The sequence below is a fragment of the Chiloscyllium punctatum genome, chromosome 4, assembly GCF_047496795.1.
Source record: "Chiloscyllium punctatum isolate Juve2018m chromosome 4, sChiPun1.3, whole genome shotgun sequence".
In the NCBI taxonomy this organism is placed as follows: domain Eukaryota; kingdom Metazoa; phylum Chordata; class Chondrichthyes; order Orectolobiformes; family Hemiscylliidae; genus Chiloscyllium; species Chiloscyllium punctatum.
This window is the reverse complement of record NC_092742.1, coordinates 98,680,731-98,702,003: the sequence shown is the minus strand read 5'-3', so window position 1 is coordinate 98,702,003 and position 21,273 is coordinate 98,680,731. Positions and strand designations below refer to the sequence as shown.

General features: G+C 48.2%; 1 protein-coding gene across 6 annotated transcripts in view; it reads right to left on the bottom strand.

Moving 5' to 3' along the window:
* Window positions 1–21,273, bottom strand: part of pcmtl (l-isoaspartyl protein carboxyl methyltransferase, like) — a 37,528-nt gene that overhangs the window by 2,938 nt on the left and 13,317 nt on the right. For all 6 annotated transcript variants that reach the window (XM_072569379.1, XM_072569381.1, XM_072569383.1 and 3 more), the window contains 5 exons: window positions 20,279–20,383; window positions 12,573–12,604; window positions 3,507–3,611; window positions 3,090–3,210; window positions 1,456–1,541 (listed from right to left, as the gene is read on the bottom strand). In XM_072569379.1, the coding sequence (XP_072425480.1) occupies window positions 1,456–1,541; window positions 3,090–3,210; window positions 3,507–3,611; window positions 12,573–12,604; window positions 20,279–20,383 (449 nt within the window). The remainder of the gene's footprint in view (window positions 1–1,455; window positions 1,542–3,089; window positions 3,211–3,506; window positions 3,612–12,572; window positions 12,605–20,278; window positions 20,384–21,273) is intronic.

The window sequence follows — 21,273 nt, the reverse complement described above, 5'->3', positions numbered from 1 at the left end:
TAAAGCTCTATTCTTGTCAGAGATAGTCACTGCCTGGCACATGAGGTTCAAATTGGCTACTCACGAGCTCTTGCCTGGATATTATCCAATCTTTGCTGAATTTGGATATGAACTGTTTTAATATCTGTGGAGTCACAAATGGTACTGAAGATTGTATAAGAGTTGAATCATAGGATTACAGATAATAGTAATTCTGCTGCTGATGATGACCCACAGCAGTTCACTGGAGATCTACAGTTCTGGTCTGAATCTGTCCTGTCTCTCACAATGGCAGGGTCACATAACAGGTTGGGAAGGTGTTGGCAAGGTGAAGGTGGAACGAATGCAGCGTGGTGATCACGAGTGTCAATAGGCACAACCATGGCCACATGAAACTGTGACAGGTAGATTGCTCAGGATGGATTCAAGTGGAAAAAAGGCTCCCATTCAATAGCAATGGTACCAAGGTGCTCCTGGTGTTAGGCATCAGGGTCACCACAACCTAACCTTCCAACGGTGCAGTACTCACTCAGCACTGACCCTCCGACAGTGTGGCACTCTCTCGAGTACTGACCTCCAACAGCGCGGCACTCCCTCAGCACTGACCCTCTGACAGGTCAGCACTCCCTCAGTACTGACCTTCCGACTGTGCGGCACTCCATCAGTGCTGACCCTCCACCAGTGCAACACTCCCTCAGTACTGACCCTCCGATGGAGCAGCACTCCCTCAGCACTGACCCTCTGATGGAGCAGGCACTCCCTCAGCACTGACCCACTGACAGTGTGGCACTTCCTTAGCACTGACCCTCCACCTGTGCAGCACACCCTCAGCACTAATCCTCTTACAGTGCAGCACTCCCTCAGCACTGACCCTCCGATAGCGCAGCACTCCCTCAGCACTGACCCTCCGACAGCGCAGCACTCCCTCAGCGCGGTACTCCCTCAACACTGACCCTCCGATAGCGCAGCACTCCCTCAGCACTGCCCCTCCGACGGCGCGGTACTCCCTCAGCACTGCCCCTCCGATGACGCGGTACTCCCTCAACACTGACCCTCCGACGGCGCGGTACTCCCTCAGCACTGACCCTCCGACAGTGCGGCACTCCCTCGGTACCATATTACAATGTCAGCTTTGATTTTGATGGTCGAGGCAAAATGTAATGAGTGAAGTTAAATGCAAACATTTCTGTCTTGGTTAGACCATGGGTTCCTCTCCGTAAACAATGGCTGACTTCTCAATAAAAACAACGATAGTATGATGCTTTCAACATAGGAATTATTGCAAGCGCAGAATGTCATGTAATAAGAAAGTACTGTTCCACTTCTATTTTATGCTTTGAGTGAACTCTCTGTGGAGTATGAACACTTTGTGTACAAGGACTCTGAGCTTGATGCAGCCGAAATTCTCCTTGCTAACAGACTGTGAGGATCTCTGAAGCAGGGTTTAGAAGATTCTAGAAACAGAGACTCGCTTACGTCCTGAGGAACTACAGCCGCAGCTGCACCCACATGAATGGCATCGTAGGGCGCTCTTTCTGGGTAACCACGGCGACCATCTCCCGCTGCAAGACAAGGTTTGTGAGGAGTGAGTATTAGGACCTGCTCCAGGCTTCACTCCAGACTGGATTCACATGCCCCAAATGAACCTCTCCTCAGAGGCTGAGAATATCCCCACACCGCAATACTCCTTCCCCATTCCTGGTAAGTGCCCTTCCACGCACCCACTGCATGTACCACCACTACTTGCATTTGCTCTCTGCCACCTAAAACCACCCAGTCTAACCCAACACCACCTCCCCACAATTGCTCAAACCTTCCCCTGTTTTAGATCCAAAACTGGGCTGACAGGAGACAGAGCGTGGTGGTAGAAGGCTGTGAGTGTGATGGAGTCGAGAGTGTGGTGCTGGAAAAGCACAGCATCTGAGCAGGAGAGTCAACATTTCGGGCACAAGTCCCTCCTCCTCAAAATGGCGACTCTCCTGCTTCTCAGATGCTGCCTGATCTGCTGTGCTTTTCCAGCACCACACTCTCCATTTTGATCTCCAACAGCTGCAGTCCTCACTTTCACCTGCGTGCACAATGGAGCCCGGTCTGCAGGAGGGTACCACAGAGATCGGTGCTGAGTCCCTTATTGCTTGACCTATTTGTAAATGATATACATAAAGTGGAAGGACGCTATGTAGGTTTGCGGCTGACAAAGGTTGGCCAGGTGGTTGACAGTGAGGTGCAAGATCTCAGGTTATAGGGGGATATAAGCGGATTAGTCAGTCAGGTAGGTCAGTGGCAAATGGAATTTATCCCTGATAAATGTGAGGTGATGCTCTTTGGAAGAAGAAACAAGACAAAGGCAATGAATGGCAGGACACTCGTAAGCTCTGAGGAACAGAGGGATCTGCAGAGGCTTGTCCTCAGATTCTTGAAGGCAGGTTAATCAGGGAATGAGGAAGGCACAGGCATGGCTTTATCAGCCATGGCATAGATTATCATCAGAGCAGGGAGGTCATACTGGATCGGTACAGGACTTTGGTTAGGCCACAACTGAATTACTGTATGCAGTTCTGGTCACGACACTCTAGGAAGGATACGATTGCACTGAGGTGGATGGAGAGGAGATTCACCAGGATGGAGTGGTTTAGCAATGAAGATAGGTTGGATAAGCTCAGGTAGTTTTCATTGGAGCAGGAAAGCTTGAGGGGAGACATGTTACAGATGTATAAGATTAAAAGGGCATGGACAGTCGGAATAGAAAGCAGCTGTTTCCCTGAGTTGAAGACAAGGGAACAGAATTTTAATGTGAAAGGCAGGAAGTTGAGAGAAAAACATTTTTCGCTCAGAGGCTGGTAGTCTGGAATGCACTGCTTGGGATGATAGATGAGGCAGAAAACCTTACAACCTTTAAAATGTATGTGGATGAGCACTTGAAGAGCCATAACATTCAAGACAGTGGGCTCAGTGCCGGGAATTGGAATAATCGTGGGTAACAGTATATTTTTGGCAGTACAGACTCACGGCTATTTCCTCTCTCTCTCTCCCATTTCTTTCCCGTTTCACACATGTGCATGTGCCCACCACCAAACCTCCCCACCCTCCGCCCAACCCCCATCACGTACCAATCAGTGTGACCCGGCCTGAGCTGAGCAATGTGGCATTATCTGACTCCACGTTGCGAACGGATTGTTCCACTAGTTCTGGGATGTGGTCGATTCCAACCACTGTCCCGGTGGCTCCCATCTGTGAATGGAGAGCAGGAGGAGTGTGCAGTAATAAACACAGATCCCGATTATTCCCTCAACCACGCATTCCTCCCCTCCATCCCCCCACCACCTCCAGCAAATCCGTATATTTCCAAACCAGAATGTGGAGTGACTTGCAGGGTTGGTGGTGCTCCCATTATCTGCTGTGCCTGTAGAGATTGCAGGTTGTCAGCCCAGTATGAAAGGCTACAATTCCAATAGGGTGCAGCTGAGCAAGCCCCTGCTCCTCACCTGGTGTATCCATTGAGCAGTGACCCTGCACCCCTCACTCACCATTCTAGCCATGCAGGCAGTCAGGTAGCCACTTCCAGAGCCCACATCCAGAGCTCGAGCCCCTTCTTGCAGATGATTATTCAGACATTCCAGTGCGTGTGCGTGCTGGAAATAAACAGAAACACGAGAAATTCAGCAACAAGCTTAGTGCAGATTGGCCGAGCCTGGCTACACAGGTACAATAACACAACTCTAAAACAAATGAGAGCGGGCTGATGGGGAGGTGCTGGCTCCACACACACACCGACACAGACACGCAGACACAGACACGCAGACACAGACACGCAGACACAGACACGCAGACACAGACACAGACACGCAGACACAGACACGCAGACACAGACACGCAGACACAGACACAGACACACAGACACACAGACACACAGACACACAGACACACAGACACACAGACACACAGACACACAGACACGCAGACACACAGACACACAGACACGCAGACAGACAGACACACAGACACACAGACAGACAGACAGAGACAGACAGACAGACAGACAGAGACAGACAGACACACAGACACAGACACAGACAGACACACAGACACAGACAGACAGACACACAGACAGACAGACACACAGACAGACAGACACACAGACAGACAGACACACAGACAGACAGACACACAGACAGACAGACACACAGGCAGACAGACACACAGGCAGACAGACACACAGGCAGACAGACACACAGGCAGACAGACACACAGGCAGACAGACAGACACGCAGACAGACACGCAGACAGACACGCAGACAGACACGCAGACAGACACGCAGACAGACACGCAGACAGACACACACACGCAGACACACACACGCAGACACACACACGCAGACACACACACGCAGACACACACACACGCAGACACACACACACGCAGACACACACACACGCAGACACACACACACGCAGACACACACACACGCAGACACACACACACGCAGACACACACACACGCAGACACACACACACGCAGACACACACACACGCAGACACACACACACGCAGACACACACACACGCAGACAGACACACACGCAGACAGACACACACACGCAGACAGACACACACACGCAGACAGACACACACACGCAGACAGACACACACACGCAGACAGACACACACACGCAGACAGACACACACACGCAGACAGACACACACACGCAGACACACACACGCACAGACAGACACACACACGCACAGACAGACACACACACGCACAGACAGACACACACACGCACAGACAGACACACACACGCACAGACAGACACACACACGCACAGACAGACACACACACGCACAGACAGACACACACACGCACACAGACACACACACGCACAGACAGACACACACACGCACAGACAGACACACACACGCACAGACAGACACACACACGCAGACAGACACACACACGCAGACAGACACACACACACGCAGACAGACACACACACACAGACAGACACACACACACACAGACAGACACACACACACACAGACAGACACAGACACACACAGACAGACACAGACACACACAGACAGACACACACAGACAGACACACACAGACAGACACACACAGACAGACACACACAGACAGACACACACAGACAGACACACACAGACAGACACACACAGACAGACACACACAGACAGACAGACACAGACAGACAGACACAGACAGACAGACAGACAGACACACAGACACACAGACACACACACAGACACACAGACACACAGACAGACACACAGACAGACACACAGACACAGAGACACACAGAGACACACAGAGACACACAGAGACACACAGAGACACACAGAGACACAGACACACACACACAGACACACACACACAGACACACACACACAGACACACACACACAGACACACACACACAGACACACACACACAGACACACACACACAGACACACACACACAGACACACACACACAGACACACACACACAGACACACACACACAGACACACACACACAGACACACACACACAGACACACACACACAGACACACACACACAGACACACACACACAGACACACACACACAGACACACACACACAGACACACACACACAGACACACAGACACAGACAGACAGACACAGACAGACAGACACACACAGACAGACACACACAGACAGACACACACAGACAGACACACACAGACACACACAGACAGACACACACACACAGACACACACACACAGACACACACACACAGACACACACACACAGACACACACACACAGACACACACACACAGACACACACACACAGACACACACACACAGACACACACACACAGACACACACACACAGACACACACACACAGACACACACACACAGACACACACACACAGACACACACACACAGACACAGACACACAGACACAGACACACAGACACAGACACACAGACACAGACACACAGACACAGACACAGACACACAGACACAGACACACAGACACAGACACACAGACACAGACACACAGACACAGACACACAGAGACAGACACACAGACACAGACACAGACACAGACACACAGACACAGACACAGACACACAGACACAGACACACAGACACAGACACACAGACACAGACACACAGACACAGACACACAGACACAGACACACAGACACAGACACAGACACAGACACAGACACACAGACACAGACACACAGACACACAGACACACACACACAGACACAGACACAGACACACAGACACAGACACACAGACACAGACACACAGACACACAGACACACAGACACACAGACACACAGACACAGACACACAGACACAGACACAGACACACAGACACAGACACACACACAGACAGACACAGACACAGACACAGACACACAGACACAGACACACAGACACAGACACACAGACACACAGACACACAGACACACAGACACACAGACACACAGACACACAGACACACAGACACACAGACACACAGACACACAGACACACAGACACACAGACACAGACACACAGACACACAGACACACAGACACAGACACACAGACACAGACACACAGACACAGAGACACAGACACAGACACAGAGACACAGACACAGACACACACACACACACACAGACAGACACAGACACAGACACACAGACACAGACACACAGACACAGACACACAGACACACAGACACACAGACACACAGACACACAGACACACAGACACACAGACACACAGACACAGACACACAGACACACAGACACACACACAGACACACACACAGACACACACACAGACACACACACAGACACACACACAGACACACACACAGACACACACAGACACACACACAGACACACACAGACACACACACAGACACACACACAGACACACACACAGACACACACACAGACACACACACAGACACACACACAGACACACACACAGACACACACAGACACACAGACAGCACACGCCTTTCTGACTGACTCAGGGTGCTCATCAGTATCCTATCATCTCATCAACACTGACTATGATTCTCATCGTCAACTGATGCAGCATTAGGAGCTTGTCAGGTTAGGAGTGTAGTAAGAGCTTTACTCTATATCTAAACCCTGTCCTGAGAGTGTTTGATAGGTAGTATGTAGAGGATACTTTACCTTCAGTTTAAAACTATGTAGGGAGCAATGCTTTCTCTTTAAAAAGAGTACCGGTACCTTTACTCTGTATGTAACCCATGCTGTACTGGTCCTGAAATGTTTGATGGGGATACTGTACAGAGAGCTTTACCTTACATTTAAAAGAATAGAGGGAGCCTTACTCTGTATCTAACCATGTCCTGGGAGTGTCTGATGAGGACAGTGTGGAGAGGACTTCACTTTCTCTTTAATTGAGGGTGCTTTATTCTATACATAACCCTGCACTGTCGCTCCCTTCGGCGTGTTTGATACGGACAGTGTCAAGGAAACTAGTTTTAGTTCAAAAGAGAAGGAACTTTACTTTCAATATAAAAAAAGGTTGAGTAGGTTTCTTTTCAGTTTAAATAGTAGAGAGAGCTTTACTGTCCATCGAACCCCTGCTGTGCCAGTCCTGGAAGTGTTTGAGCGGAAGAGTGTTGAGGAGCTTTAATTCAAATTTAAAAGTGTATGAAGCGTCTTATTCTGTATCTAACCTCGTGCTGTCCCTGTCCTGGGAACAATGTTGAAGGAGATTCATTTTCAGTTTAGAAGAGTAAAGTGGAATTTCCTCTGTCTCTAACCCAGTGCAGTTCCTGTGCTGGGAGTATTTGATGGAGATAGAGTGCAACAAACTTTACTTTCAGTTCATCAAAAACAAATGAAACATTGCTTTCAGTTTAAAAGAATAGATAGAGCTTTATTCTCTTTCTAACCCTGCACTATACTTACCATTCAGCTTTTGATAGGGTCAGTGCAGAGTGCATTTTGCTGTGAATCTTGTGCTGTACTGATCCTGGGAGTGTTTGATGGGGACAGTCTAGAGAGAGCTTTACTCTGTATCTAACCCTTGCTGTCCATGTCTTGCCAGTGTTTGATGGGGATATCAAGGGAACTTTATTTTCTGTTTTAAGGTAAGAGTGGAGAGAGCTTTATAGAGTCATAGAGAGATACAGCCTGGAAACAGACCCTTCACTCCAACTCATCCATGCTGACCTATATCCCTGTCACATTTGCCAGCATTTGGCCCATATCTCTCCAAACCCTTCCTATTCATATACCCATCCAGATGCCTTTTAAATGTTGGAATCGTACCAGCCTCCTCCACTTCCTCTGGCAGCTCATTCCATACATGCACCACACTCTGCGTGAAAACGTTGTCCCTTAGGTCTGTTTTAAATCTTTGCCCTCTCACCCTAAACGTTCTCTAGTTTTGGACACCCCCACCCAGGGAAAAGACCTTTACTTTCAGTTTAAAGAAGTGGAAGTAACTTTACTCTGTATTTAACCCTGTGCTGTCTCTGTCCTGAAGGCATTTGATGGCAACAGTGTCAGGGAACTTTTAAGAGTCAAGGAGCTTTATTTTCAGTTTAAGAGAATAGATGTGGCTTTACTCTTCATTCAACTGCATCTAATGTTCCATGCTGTTCCAGTCCTGAGAGGGTTTGATGGGGGCAGAGACAAGGGTGGTTGACTTTCAGTTTAGAACAGTAGGGAAATCTTCTCTCTGTATCTAATCCTGTGCTGTCTCTAAGCGAGGTGTATTTGATTGGGGCAGTTTCAAGGGAAAGTGAGGACTGCAGATGCTAGAGATCAGAGCCAAAAAGTATGGGCTTATGCCCGAAACGTCGATTCTCCTGCCCCTCAGATGCTGTCTGATTTGCTGTGCTTTTCCAGCACCGTATTTTTTGATGCAGTTTCAAGGCAGCTTCACTTTCAGTTTACTTCCACTTTGAACAGAGTAGAAAGGGCTTTACTCTATATTTACCCATGTACTGTCCCGGTCTTGGGAGGTGACCTTAATGGCCACTCTCAATGACAGGTTGATGCTCTCTTATGCAGCAAGGGGCAAGTTCTGTAACTACAGAGGGAGTCCACACACACACACACACACACACACACACACACACACACACACACACACACACACACGTCCTGCACATCCTGTCAGTGGCTTAGGCAAGTGAAGCATTGGCTAAACTCCCTGACACACCATCATTCTTCAGAAAACACAACCACACAATAAATAGATGCTGCCAGTGTTGGAAGATTTGAGCTATAGGGAGAGGCTGAGGCTGTTTTACCTGGAGTGTCAGAGGCTGAGACTTTATAGAGGTTGATAAATCATAAGGAGCATGGATAGGAAAATAGGCAAGGTCTTTTCTCTGAGGTGGAGGAATCCAAAACTGGAGTGCAGAGGTTTAAAACGACCTAAGGGGCAACTTTTTCACACAGAGGGTGGTACATGTATGGAATAAGCTGCCAGAAGAAGTGGTGGAGGCTGGTACAATTGCAGCATTTAAAAGGCAGCTGGATGGGTATATGAATAGGGAGGGTTTGGAGGGATAGAGCTGGGTACTGGCAAGTGGGACTAGATTAGGTTAGGATAACTGGTCAGTATGGACCAAAGGGTCTGTTTCCATGCTGTACATCTTTATAACTCTAAATATTCAAAGGCCATCCAGACTAACCACAAATTCCCCAGCTGCCTGTCACCAGAGACCATCTGGGGAAGTCAGTCAGGTATACCATTCAGTATTCCTGTACGTTACGGAGGGCTGTTCAGGCATTGCAGAGGACAGGAATCAAGATAGAAGTCTGAAGAAAGGCAGCGATGTTACTGGACCTGTAATCCAGAGGCCCAAGTTAATGTTCTGAGGACGTGGGTTCAAACCCCATCAGAGCAACTGGTCGAACTCCTCCCAATCTCATACTCATCAGATCCAACATTACGTGATCCTGAATTGAATCTTCAACATACTGTTCCAGGAAGTTGTCCTGAATATCTTACAAATTCTTCCTCATGCCTACCTCTGCCTGTCTGATTGTTGCAATCTACATGAAGGTTAAAGTCACCAAGATTAATGATCTGCCTTTTTAAAATGCCCTCTGTATCTCCTGGTTTGTTCTTGGTACCACCATACAGCTACTGTTAGGGGCCTATAGAATACTTTCTACCTTTGTCAGTTCCAGTCCCACACTGGGCATCATTATCCAAATAACTGCTCTGTAATGCTTCCATATCCTCTTGATTTGTGAGCCCACATTTCCCCTCTCTCAAACCCTTCCCCCTCTATTTAACTAGTTTAAAACCCTCTCCACAGTCCGAAATATTCAATTCACCAGGACATGGTTCCAGCACAATTCAAGCAAAGCCCATCTGACCAGAACAGCTCCATTCTACCCTAGTACTGCTGCCAATACTCCATGAACCAAAAGCCAGTCCACTCACACTCATCCCTGAGGCACTTATTTAACTCCTCGACTTTACTCACCCTATGCCAGTTTGCCCATGGCTTAGACAGTAATCCAGAGTTTATTACTTTGGAGATTCTGCGTTTATAATTTAGCTCCTGTTTAAACTCTTGCAGCAATACCTCATTTCTCAGCCTGCCAATGTCATTGGTACACACGCCGATAACGACTATTGGATCCATCCCTTCCGTCTCAGAGATCTTCTCCAGCCCCAGGGAGATGTCCTTAATCCTGACACTGGGAAGGCAACACATCCTTCAGGAATCCTGTTCCCTGCTGAAGAGATGAGTATCTATTCCCCTTATTAGACTGTTCCCGATCACAACTACATTCTCCAACCACTTTAATGCCTCCCTGCACCAAGGTGTCAGTTTGCTCCTTCTCCCAGCAGCCCTCATTTTTGTCTGCACTGCTTACAAGAACCTCGTAACTGTTGGACAATTTCAGCAGATCATGTTTCTCAACTGTAACCCCTTCTGTCCTTATACCTACCTCACTGGTGGTCACACCTTCCTGTCCCTAATCTCAAACCAATTTTAAATTACCTGTTGTGACCATCCTCTAGTTTGAGGTGACCAAAGTAAATTTCCCTTCCCCCATGTGGTACATTGTCTGCAGTTCAGAGTCCAGCTTCACTATTCGGATCCAAAGTTGCTCCAGCTGGAAACACTGACTGTTGGTGTGCTCCTTCTGAATCACGTTGGTGTCCAGCAGCAATAATTATTTATCCTGTCATCACTATTTATATTTGATTTATTTCATAAATTAATTGCATTTCATTACTTGCTCTTTACAATTTACTGTAATGATGTATTTTATTAAACAGTAACAGCAGCCAGTTTTAATAAAAGATAGAACAATAATATCAGAGACCTAAGCACAAACAGGAGACCTGATCTTTCATTTAAAGACCAGAAATATTCACTAGCTTCACTCCTCTCTCTGCACATGGTGACATCTGCAGGTCACTTTTTATGCTCCTCCACTCACCTACCTCTTGATAGAGTTCACTTCTTGCAGTAGACACTAGTTAAAACCCCTCGATTCCCATGTGCACCAAGTTCTTCCTTGAGACAAGTTTCTAGTTCACTCGCTGGGCCTTTCTCTCTCTCTCTCTCAGATGGTCTCCTTCACACTGGCTGTGCTCCCTACTGACCATACAGTTAAAAAAAATCCTTTCTATTCCCTGTGAATAGTATATGTTTCTCCTTCTTCTTCTATGGGAGATGGGTGTAATTGGTCATTCGAAGGTGATAGTGAGCTACCTTCTTTAATCACTGTGTTTACACCAACACTGCTTTTGGAAAGGCAGCTGGATTTTAACCCAGCAACACTGAAGGACAGGCAACACATTTCCAAGTCAGGATGGTAAGAGACTTGGAGGGGAACTTACAGGGAGTGGTGCTCCCTTGTCCTTCTAGATGGATGTGGTTATGTGTTTAGATGGTGCCATTGCCAAAGGAGCCATGGTGAGATGTTGCAGTTCACCTTGTATATTGCACGCACTGCTATTAAAGTATGCCAGCGGTGAAGAAGTGAAGGTTGAAGATGGTGGATGGGTGCCAATCAAGCAGGCTGCCTTGTCCTGGATGGTACTGAGTTTCTTGTATGTTGCTGGAGCTACATTCATCGAGGAACGTAAACAGCATTCCATATACTTCTCACTTCCAATTGGTGGACAGGTTTAGGGGAGTCAAGAAATGCAGGATTCCCAAACTACGACTTGCACTTGTAGCCGCAATATTAATATATTCATATGGCTTCCCAGTTTGGTTTCTTGTCAACGGTAACCCACACGATGTTGATAGTGAGGAATTCAGTGATGCTAATGACTCTGATAGCCAAACAGCAATGGCTAGTTGGTGAGGATCATTGCCTGGCATTTACCTTGTGCCATTCTCTTGCCTTTTCCCCATTCCACTGCACAGCACGTCGATCCAAATAGCCACCCAATGCCCTCAAAAACCTCAACTGAACCTCCATCCGGTCAGAATATTCTATACCCTAACTGGTCACTGTGAGGAAAAAAGCTTTCTCACGCATCACCTTTGCCCATTTTTTTTGCAAGTTACTTTAAAAACACAATTAGCCTCATTCAGCACACAGTAGTACAAATTGCACACCACTTACCATGTGAGGTGCACTAATGGTGGCCTGATAACCTACAGAAGATGAAAAACAGCAAAGGTTACAATAATTACATAAATGAGAATAAGTGCTCATAGATGCAATATACACACACAGACATACATCCTGTGCTGTAGTCTTACAAAGCAATGACATGATTGCAGTCATCCCAAAAAAAAAGCAACTTGACTCAAAATATATACACAGGAACTACAAGTCAACTACAAATATATACACACAGACCTTAAGGGACAGAAACTATAATCTGATTGTGTGTGTATACACTTACACACACAAACAGGGGAGAGTGCAGAAGGCTGCAGCACAGAAGGATTTGGGGGTCACAAAAAGCGAGCATCCATGTTAGGCAAGGAATAAGGAAGGCAAATGCAATTTTGGTCTTTTTCACAAAAGAAAATAATGCATAAAAATAGGGAAGTCTTGCTAAAACTATAATGGTACTAGTTGGACCACAGCTGGAACATTGAACAGTTTTGTCTCCTTTTCTAAGGAAAGATATATTGCTATTGAAGGCAATCCAAAGAAAGTTCACTGGGTTGATCCTGGATGTAGAGGGATTTTCTTGAGGGAAGGTTGAGTAGGTTGGACTTGTACTAATTGGAATTTACAAAATTGAGAAGTGACCTTATTGAAACTTCTCTCAGAATCTTGTATGTTGAGAGGGTAGAGGTGGAAAGATCGTTTTCCCTCATGGGAGAGTCTACGATCAGAGGGCATCACCTCAGAATAAGGGGTTGCCCATTTAAGACAGAGATGAGGAGAGATTTCTTCTTTCAGAGGATGGTTGAATCTGTGGAATTCTTTACCGTGGAGTGCTATTGAGGCTGGTACATTAAGCATATTTAAGGTTGAGATACGCAGATTTTTAATCAGTGAGGGAATCAAGCCTTGTAGAGAGTAGGCAAGAAAGTGGAGTTGACAGTTGTCAGATCAGTCATGAATGGCAGAGCAGACTTGATGGGCTGAATGGCCTACTTCTGCTCCTGTGTCTTATGGTCAACCTAAGGAACAGGAACTGCAACCTGATGGTAATTGAGGCACTGAAACTACACTCTTAGAGTGTTCACATTAACTCAGAGGGGTAGGTTCAACAGTCTGACTGCCAATATACACACAACCTGAGGGACAGTAACTACATTCTGACTGCACTGTGGGGAACAGCTACAATCGGCATGTAAATATTTATACAGCCTCAAGGGCAGAAACTACAGTTTGACTGCAAACATATCCTGAGAAACATGCGTTTCAATCTTGATGTAAATATGCACACACCCTGAAGAGGAGAAACCACAGAATAACTGTAAAGACACACACACACCGATTATAAATGAATATAACACAACCTGACAGACTGGAGTCAGACTGTTATGTACGTATTTCAGTAACTGTGATAGCTCACCATGACTTTTCTGACAACACCTTCCAAACGCACACCCTCTACTAGAAAAGCAGCATATGTGGGAACATCATGAACTGAAACTACATTACTGTTCCTTCACTGGTGCTGGATTGAACCTGCCTCCCTAACAGTGCCATGAGTGCCCCTACACCCAGGGACTTCAGTGGATCAAAAGGCAGCTCTCCAATACCAACCCCAAGGCAAAAAGGGATGAGCAATGAAATGCTGGCCTAGCCAGCAAAGCCCAAACTCTCTGGATAAACAAGAAAAAGATTTGATCTGATTGTAGCTATCAATTCTATTTAAGCAAAGAACACTGGGACAGTACAGAGTTAGATTAGGAGTTGAACAGGAGAGGACTGAGTTAACAGTTAAGAAGTCAGAGATGCAAGGGTGGGGAAGGGGGAGAGAGAGAGAGAGAGAGAGAGAGAGAGAGAGAGAGAGAGAGAGAGAGAGAGAGAGAGAGAGAGTATGGTATTGGGGATGGGGGAATAACCCCTCAGAACAAGTCTTGCTCATGACAAGGACCTGCACTTGGAATCTCAATGTAAGGAGGTTGTTATGCTGCATCTCCCACTCAGTTATGACTGACTGGGAAACTCACCTACTCTTACCGCCTGCAATAAATACATCAAAAAGGCTTACCACCTTTTTGGCTGCATTACAACACACTTTTTTTGTTATTTGTTCTGGGCTGTTTGCTGGGAAGACCAGTATTTATTGTCCAGAAGGCAGTTAAGGGTCAAGCTGTGGGTCTGCAGTCATATACAGTCACAGAGTCCTACAGCACAGAGACAGATCCTTTTGCCCAAACTGGGCCATGCCGACCAAAATGTCCATCCACGCTAACCCCATTTCCCTGCACTGGGCCAATATTCTGCTAAACCTTTCCTATCCATGTATTTGTCCAAATATCTTTTAAATATTGTAAATATACCCACCTCAACAACGTCCGCTGGCAGCTCATTCCATATGCGTACCATCCTCTGTGCAAAAATGTTGCCCCAGGTCCCCTTTTATTCTTTCCCCTCTAACATTCAATTAAACGTCCTCTAGCCCTCAATTCCACAAGCCTGAGAAAAAAAACTGAGTGCATTTACCCAATTCATGCCTCTCATAATCTTATAAACCTCTATAAAATTCCCCCCTCAGTCTCCTATGCTCTAAAGAAAAAGAGTCCTAGCTTGTCCAACCTCCCCCTATAACTCAGACCATTGAGTCCAGACAACATCCTTGTTCATTTTTTCTGCCCACTTTCCAGTTTAATAACATCCTTCCAACAACAAGATGATAAAAACTGAATACGATATTCCAAGTGCAGCCTCACCAACATCCTGTGTAACTGCAATATAACTCCCCAATGTTTATACTCAATGCCCTGACTGATGAAGACCACTGTGCCAAAAGCCTTCTTCACTGTCCTGTCTACCTGTGACTCCATTTTCACACAACCATACACCTGAACTCCAAGATCCCTCTGTTCCAAAACACTCCTTCAGGCCCTACTATTCACTATAAAACTCCTACTTTGATTTGATTTGATTTTCCAAAATGCAATATGTGGGCCAAAGCAGATAAGAGCAGCAGATTTCTTCCTAAAGGACATTCGTGAACTGGGAGGATTTTTATGACAAATAGTTACTTATTCTAGAAATTTTGAATTCACCACTGCCCTGGTGGGACTTGAAATCATGTCCCCATGACATTAGCCTAGGGGTCTCAGTTACTACTTCAGTTATATTACCACCACCCCACTCCTAAAACACACATAGTTAGTGATGATTTTTTGTGGATTAAAGAACCATGAAGAAATAATGCCCTAGATTTGTATTACTAATAAATGAGACTGTGTGCCTACTGTAACAAATTGAATCAGACAACTGCTGCTGGTGTCTGCACATGTGCTTTTAAATGAGTGAGTTTTTTTCCCCACAGACTGTCGTTAACATCTAAAATGGTAAAAACAATGACTGCAGATGCTGGAAACCAGATTCTGGATTAGTGGTGCTGGAAGAACACAGCAGTTCAGGCAGCATCCAGGGAGCAGCAAAATCGACGTTTCGGGCAAAAACCCGTCATCAGGAATAAAGGCAGAGAGTCTGAAGGGTGGAGAGATAAGCTAGAGGAGGGTGGGGGTGGGGAGAAAGTAGCATAGAGTACAATAGGTGAGTGGGGGAGGGGAATGAAGGTGATAGGTCAGGGAGGAGAGGGTGGAGTGTATAGGTGGAAAAGGAGATAGGCAGGTCAGCAAGTCCAGACAAGTCAACGGGACAGTGCTGAACTGGAAGTTTAGAACTAGGGTGAGGTGGGGGAAGGGGAAATGAGGAAACTGTTGAAGTCCACATTGATGCCCTGGGGTTGAAGTGTTCCGAGGCGGAAGATGAGGCGTTCTTCCTCCAGGCGTCGGGTGGTGAGGGAGCAGTGGTGAAGGAGGCCCAGGACCTCCATGTCCTCGGCAGAGTGGGAGGGGGAGTTGAAATTTTGGGCCACAGGGCAGTTTGGTTGATTGGTGCGGGTGTCCCGGAGATGTTCCCTAAAGCGCTCTGTTAGGAGACGCCCAGTCTCCCCAATGTAGAGGAGACCGCATCGGGAGCAACAGATACAATAGATGATATTAGTGGATGCGCAAGTAAAACTTTGACGGATGTGGAAGGCTCCTTTAGGGCCTTGGATGGAGGTAAGGGAGGTGGTGCGGGCGCAGGTTTTACAGTTCCTGCGGTGGCAGGGGAAAGTGCCAGGATTGGAGGGTGGGTTGTAGGGGGCATGGACTTGACCAGGTAGTCACGGAGGGAACGGTCTTTGCGGAAGGCGGAAAGGGGTAGGGAGGGAAATATATCCCTGGTGGTGGGGTCTTTTTGGAGGTGGCGGAAAGGTCGGCGGATGATTTGCTTTATGCGAAGGTTGGTAGGGTGGAAGGTGAGCACCAGGGGTGTTCTGTCCTTTTTACGGTTGGAGAGGTGGGGTTTGAGGGCAGAGGTGCGGGATGTGGACAAGATGCGTTGGAGGGCATCTTTAACCACGTGGGAAGGGAAATTGCAGTCTCTAAAGAAGGAGGCCATCTGGTGGAACTGGTCCTCCTGTGAGCAGATACAGCGGAGGCAGAGGAATTGGGAATAGGGGATGGCATTTTTGCAAAAGGTAGGGTAGGAAGAGGTGTAATCCAGTTAGCTGTGGGAGTTGGTGGGTTTGTAAAAAATGTCAGTGTCAAGTCGGTTGTCATTAATGGAGATGGAGAGGTCCAGGAAGGGGAGGGAGGTGTCAGAGGTGGTCCAGGTGAAGTTAAGGTCAGGGTGGAATGTGTTGGCAAAGTTGATGAATTGCTCAACCTCCTCGCGGGAGCACGAGGTGGCGCCAATGCAGTCATCAATGTAGTGGAGGAAGAGGTGGGGAGTGGTGCCGGTGTAATTACGGAAGATCAACTGTTCTACGTAGCCAACAAAGAGACAGGCATAGCTGGGGCCCATACATGTGCCCATGGCTACGCCTTTGGTCTGGAGGAAGTGGGAGGATTCAAAGGAGAAATTGTTAAGGGTGAGGACCAGTTCGGCCAAACGAACGAGAGTAGTCAGGATCTGGAAGGCTGCAATTGGAAAGGTAGTGGAAGCTGATTAGATTAATTGTGTTAAAAGGAAATCAGACCTGAAGGTTGAGAATTTAGTGTTACAGATGAAAAGAGATGCAGGACCAAATATAACTGCATTTTCAAAGATCCAGCAAAATGATGGAAGGCTAAATGACCTATTGCTCTGCAGTCTTCAATTCTACAATTTTTGTGACCACATTTTCTCCTGTGACCATCAAGCCCTGGAGGGGTGGGGGGGGGACCTGAGCTTCTGGGCCAGAGATCATGACACTACAATAAGAGGAAGCAATGACTTAGTGGTATTATCGCTGAATTGTTCATCCAGCGACCCAAGCTTACATCACACCACTGCAGATGGTGGAATTTGAATTCAATTTTAGGGTGCCAAAATGGCTCAGTGGTTAGCACTGCTCCTCACAGCACCAAAGACTCAGGTTCAATTCCACCCTCAGGCAACTGTGTGTGCGCAGTTTGCACATCCTCCCCATGTCTGTGTCTGTTCGATTTCCTCCCATAGTCCAAAGGTTAGGTGGTTCGGCCATACTAAATTGCCCATAATGTCCAGAGATGTGCACATTAGGTGGAATAGCCATGGCAAATGCACAGTCACAGAGATAGGTCAGGGTGTGGGTCTGGGTGGAATGCTCTTCGGAGGATCGGCATGGACTCAAAAAGCCAAATGCCTGTTTCCACACTGTAGGGATTCCATGTTACCACTGCACCAGAACCCCCACTGAACACATGTGGCACCTTGTTGAAAGGCTTACTCCTGCTGAGTTCCATGCGTGGTAAACCCCGCTGGGTGACCCTTCCATGCGTGGTAAACCCCGCTGGGTGACCCTTCCATGCGTGGTAAACCCCGCTGGGTGACCCTTCCATGCGTGGTAAACCCCGCTGGGTGACCCTTCCATGCGTGGTAAACCCCGCTGGGTGACCCTTCCATGCGTGGTAAACCCCGCTGGGTGACCCTTCCATGCGTGGTAAACCCCGCTGGGTGACCCTTCCATGCGTGGTAAACCCCGCTGGGTGACCCTTCCATGCGTGGTAAACCCCGCTGGGTTACCCTTCCATGCGTGGTAAACCCCGCTGGGTTACCCTTCCATGCGTGGTAAACCCCGCTGGGTTACCCTTCCATGCGTGGTAAACCCCGCTGGGTTACCCTTCCATGCGTGGTAAACCCCGCTGGGTGACCCTTCCAAGCGTGGTGAACCCCGCTGGGTGACCCTTCCATGCGTGGTGAACCCCGCTGGGTGACCCTTCCATGCGTGGTGAACCCCGCTGGGTGACCCTTCCATGCACGGTGAACCCCGCTGGGTGACCCTTCCATGCACGGTGAACCCCGCTGGGTGACCCTTCCATGCACGGTGAACCCCGCTGGGTGACCCTTCCATGCACGGTGAACCCCGCTGGGTTACCCTTCCATGCACGGTAAACCCCGCTGGGTGACCCTTCCATGCGTGGTAAACCCCGCTGGGTGACCCTTCCATGCGTGGTAAACCCCGCTGGGTGACCCTTCCATGCGTGGTAAACCCCGCTGGGTGACCCTTCCATGCGTGGTAAACCCCGCTGGGTGACCCTTCCATGCGTGGTAAACCCCGCTGGGTGACCCTTCCATGCGTGGTAAACCCCGCTGGGTGACCCTTCCATGCGTGGTAAACCCCGCTGGGTGACCCTTCCATGCGTGGTAAACCCCGCTGGGTGACCCTTCCATGCGTGGTAAACCCCGCTGGGTGACCCTTCCATGCGTGGTAAACCCCGCTGGGTGACCCTTCCATGCGTGGTAAACCCCGCTGGGTGACCCTTCCATGCGTGGTAAACCCCGCTGGGTGACCCTTCCATGCGTGGTAAACCCCGCTGGGTGACCCTTCCATGCGTGGTAAACCCCGCTGGGTTACCCTTCCATGCGTGGTAAACCCCGCTGGGTTACCCTTCCATGCGTGGTAAACCCCGCTGGGTTACCCTTCCATGCGTGGTAAACCCCGCTGGGTTACCCTTCCATGCGTGGTAAACCCCGCTGGGTTACCCTTCCATGCACGGTAAACCCCGCTGGGTTACCCTTCCATGCACGGTAAACCCCGCTGGGTTACCCTTCCATGCGTGGTAAACCCCGCTGGGTTACCCTTCCATGCGTGGTAAACCCCGCTGGGTTACCCTTCCATGCGTGGTAAACCCCGCTGGGTTACCCTTCCATGCACGGTAAACCCCGCTGGGTGACCCTTCCATGCACGGTAAACCCCGCTGGGTGACCCTTCCATGCACGGTAAACCCCGCTGGGTGACCCTTCCATGCACGGTAAACCCCGCTGGGTTACCCTTCCATGCACGGTGAACCCCGCTGGGTTACCCTTCCATGCACGGTAAACCCCGCTGGGTGACCCTTCCATGCACGGTGAACCCCGCTGGGTGACCCTTCCATGCATGCAAACTCTGCTGATATCTTACCCACATCAGTGAATGTCAGATTTCTGGTGAAGGATACTTGTGAGTCCCTAACAACCTAACGCACACAACGCTGCAAAGCAAGGACCTCCGGGAATAGGGAGCCCCAACCACACATCAGTCTTGTGGACATTTTGTTTAGGGTCAGCTCTCCAACTCAAATCCTGCCCAAGCACTGGTCAAATCCCAACTTCACACCTCCCCTTCCCCTCCCCCAAAACACTTGCTGGAAGAAGAGCTGGGTTTTATGAAGCAGAGGTAAACTCACCGATAGACTGTGGAGAATCCGCGTATGGATTAGTTCTGCAATACAGTCCTCGGTCTGTCGCCATCATAGCATCAAACACTCGCTGTGAGCGAATCACGCCATTTTCTGCAGGGGGGAGAGAAAACACTGGGTTATTGAAGAGGGCACACAGGCAGCTCCAGAGACAGATGCGAGGTATCAGCGAGCTCTGTAACGTCTGCCGCTTTTTATTTCTTTGTCTTTTTGACTGCGATCTAAAACAGGAAAAGGTCTTTCTTGAAACCAAGGGTTGCCTTTTAAAATCAAGTTACTGGAACTCATTGAGAGAGTTCCAGTGCAACTACATTATTGCTTTGTTCAAGCTGTGGGGAGGTGAGCTAAGGTAGCACACCACCAAAGTGGGGCGGATGCAGAGTAGGATTTGGCTGGCAATGGGTAGCTGATTGAGTCATGGACAAGTTGTGGGGCGTCACGGGACAGCCGAGCAGATTGCGGGGTGTGCACATGCAAGACCAAGGGGCAGGCGATTTTCCAACCTGCAAGGAGCAAGATCTGTCTCTATATCTCACTGCAACTAGCCAGAAGACAGTCAGCACCTCTCTCTCACCATTTGCCAGCAGCTGTGAAACTAAACAAAGAATGTGCAAAGCCCCTGTGCCTTTGACAAAAACAAAAATTTGGGAATCTGGAGGAGAACCAAACCTGTTGGGCAGAAAAATGAACATCTTATCGAAACCTGCGGAATGCTGCAATCGAACATTCATAGTCCCACAATCCAAAGATGTGCAGGTTAGGTAAATTGCCCATTGTGTAGGCTAAGTGCATATAGTCAGGGGTAAATGTGGGATAACAGGGTAGAGTATGGGTCTGGGTGGATTACTGTTCCAAGAGTTGGTGTGGACTTGTTGGGCCAAAGGGCTTGTTTCCACCCTGTAGGGATTCTAAATTCTGAGCAGTGCTTCCTCAATTTTTGTTTCTCTCCACCCGTAACACCATTTTTGTTTGTTTGTATGAGA